Source organism: Mus caroli, chromosome 15 (genome assembly GCF_900094665.2).
Source record: "Mus caroli chromosome 15, CAROLI_EIJ_v1.1, whole genome shotgun sequence".
NCBI classification, from domain to species: domain Eukaryota; kingdom Metazoa; phylum Chordata; class Mammalia; order Rodentia; family Muridae; genus Mus; species Mus caroli.
Genome location: NC_034584.1, coordinates 29,453,543 through 29,455,806, shown reverse-complemented (window position 1 = coordinate 29,455,806; position 2,264 = coordinate 29,453,543). Strand labels below are relative to the sequence as shown.

The 2,264-nt window shown below is 42.2% G+C and overlaps 1 protein-coding gene across 2 annotated transcripts in view; it reads right to left on the bottom strand.

Moving 5' to 3' along the window:
* The window catches only part of Pop1 (POP1 homolog, ribonuclease P/MRP subunit), a 35,355-nt gene that overhangs the window by 26,270 nt on the left and 6,821 nt on the right, over window positions 1-2,264 (bottom strand). For both annotated transcript variants that reach the window (XM_021183600.2, XM_029470143.1), the window contains exon 4: window positions 260-435. In XM_021183600.2, coding sequence (XP_021039259.1) covers window positions 260-435 — 176 coding nt within the window. The remainder of the gene's footprint in view (window positions 1-259; window positions 436-2,264) is intronic.

Here is a 2,264-nt window from a genome sequence, read left to right as displayed (position 1 = left end):
CCAGAGATCCTCTTGCCTCTGCCTCCTGAGCACCAGGATTAAAGGTCTACTAAAAGCAGCTATAATATCGAACTGCCTGCCTGCTAAAGCAGCTAAAGAAGTGGACAGGGCTATGGAATGATCAAACTAAAAATATTCGAAAAGAAATAGAGAATGCTATCGGAAGTATGTTGACTTCCCTAAAATTCTTCTGGGTTAATCCTTGTTAATACTTCTTAGACCTACTAGTGTAAACATTTACACTAAGTGAAGTGCCTACCTCTTTTTTGGCCATCTCCTGCAACCGTCTAGGAAGGCGTTTGACATTGTGGCTCATGGCTCTACGTCGCATGTGCCTTGGAAGAGTCTGGAAAACCAGCGAGTTAGATGACTTCTGGGTCACGGCTTTTAACATGGCACTGATTTCAGCGGCTCGTGCTTGAGCAAAAGTAGAAGCTGTTGAAGGAAATGGCAAACAGCAGGGTGTCTGAAAGCAAGTCTTGAGTCAGCAGTCTCTCTGCTGGGGTTCAGTGGTAGCTAGATCTGAAACAAGTCAAACACTAGGACCCCTATGAGGGAAGTAGCAACACTGGTCATTTCTGTGTCCCTCTCCCTGGAGAAGACTCTTCAATGTTAACATGTTTCCATGATTTCTAAAAGAATTCCATTTTCTAAGTAGAAAAAATTTCAAGCTTCCTAAATCTTCTAGTTAGTAAAAAGGATTAGCCAACTTTAGGAGTTTTGATCTAAACACACTATACAGTCATGTAACATAATCACAACTGTTGTTTCCTAGTCTTTTTAGTTGTGCATGTGTGCTGTTTACATGTTAGACAGTTTGACTTGTACCTAAGGATGGCCTTGAACTGATCGTCCATCCTGCCTTGGATTACAGGCGTGAACTGCCAATCTGAGTAAAACATCCTCTTTGTTTTGTTTTGTTTTTAAAGATTTTATTTATTTTACATATATGACGAGTATACTGTCGCTGTCTTCACACACACCAGAAGAGGATATTGAATCCTGATACAGATGGTTGTGAGCTACCACATGGTTGCTGGGAATTGAACTCAGTACCTTTGGAAGAACAGTCAGTGTTCTTAACCACTGAGCCATTCCTCCAGCCCTTATTGTTTTTTTTAAGACGGGTTTTCTGTGTAGCCTTGGCTCTCCTGGAACTCACTCTACAGACCAGGCTATCCTCTGCCTCCTGAGTACTGGGATCTGTCAGTAGTCTAATGAAATAAATGAATTAGTGTTTCTATTTCTGTATTTCCAATCTTAAATGAAAATTAAAACAAGAAGTTGGTGTTTTATTTATCTTGTTATCTGCTAATAGCCACATAAAGCTTATGTTGTTGTGCTGAATATTTTTTTAATTTGTTTACTTTGTAGTGTGTGTATGAATGCTTTGCCTGCACGTACGTATGTGCACTATGTTTGTGCCTGGTGCTCACAGAGTCAGAAAAAGGCACCAAAGGTATGGGTGGTTTTGAGCCACCATATGGGTGCTGGGAATTGAACCCGGGTCTTTGTAAGAACAACGTGTGGTAAAATACTGAGCCATCGCTCCAGCATGTATGTTTACATCTGAGTATGTGGCTACTTGTGCCCAGGTACATACATACAGAGGCTAGAGGAAGAGCTGTCTTCCTCTATCATTCTCTGATTTGTTCCTTTGAGATGGGTCTCTTAACTGAACTGGGAGTTTACTGGTTTGGCAAGACTGGCTGGACAGAAAGCTCTCAGACTCAACCTGTCTTTGCCACACAGTCCTGGGGTTATATACATGTACAACAATGTCCACCTTGGGCAGGAAAGACACAAGCTCAGGCTCTCATGTTTGCACAGCAAGTGTTGTGACCTCCGAGCCACCTCGCCAGCCCCTAATCATAACTGTTCTTAAGTACAAATTAACAAATAATTTTTAAAAAAAGGGGGGGGGAGATTCACAAGAGTTTTGACTTCAAGGGGTGTACTGGCTGTGTCAACCATTTCTGTGTCAACTTGACACAGGCTGGAGTTATCACAGAGAAAGGAGCTTCAGTTGGGGAAATGCCTCCATGAGATCCAGCTGTAAGGCATTTTCTCAATTAGTGATCAAGCAGGGAAAGGCCCCTTGTGGGTGGTGCCATCTCTGGGCTGGNTTCCTTCCTTCCTTCCTTCCTTCCTTCCTTCCTTCCTTTCTTTCTTTCTTTCTTTCTTTCTTTCTTTCTTTCTTTCTTTCTCTCTTTCTCTCTTTCTCCCTTTCTCCCTTCCTTCCTTTCTTCCTTTCTCTCTTTCTC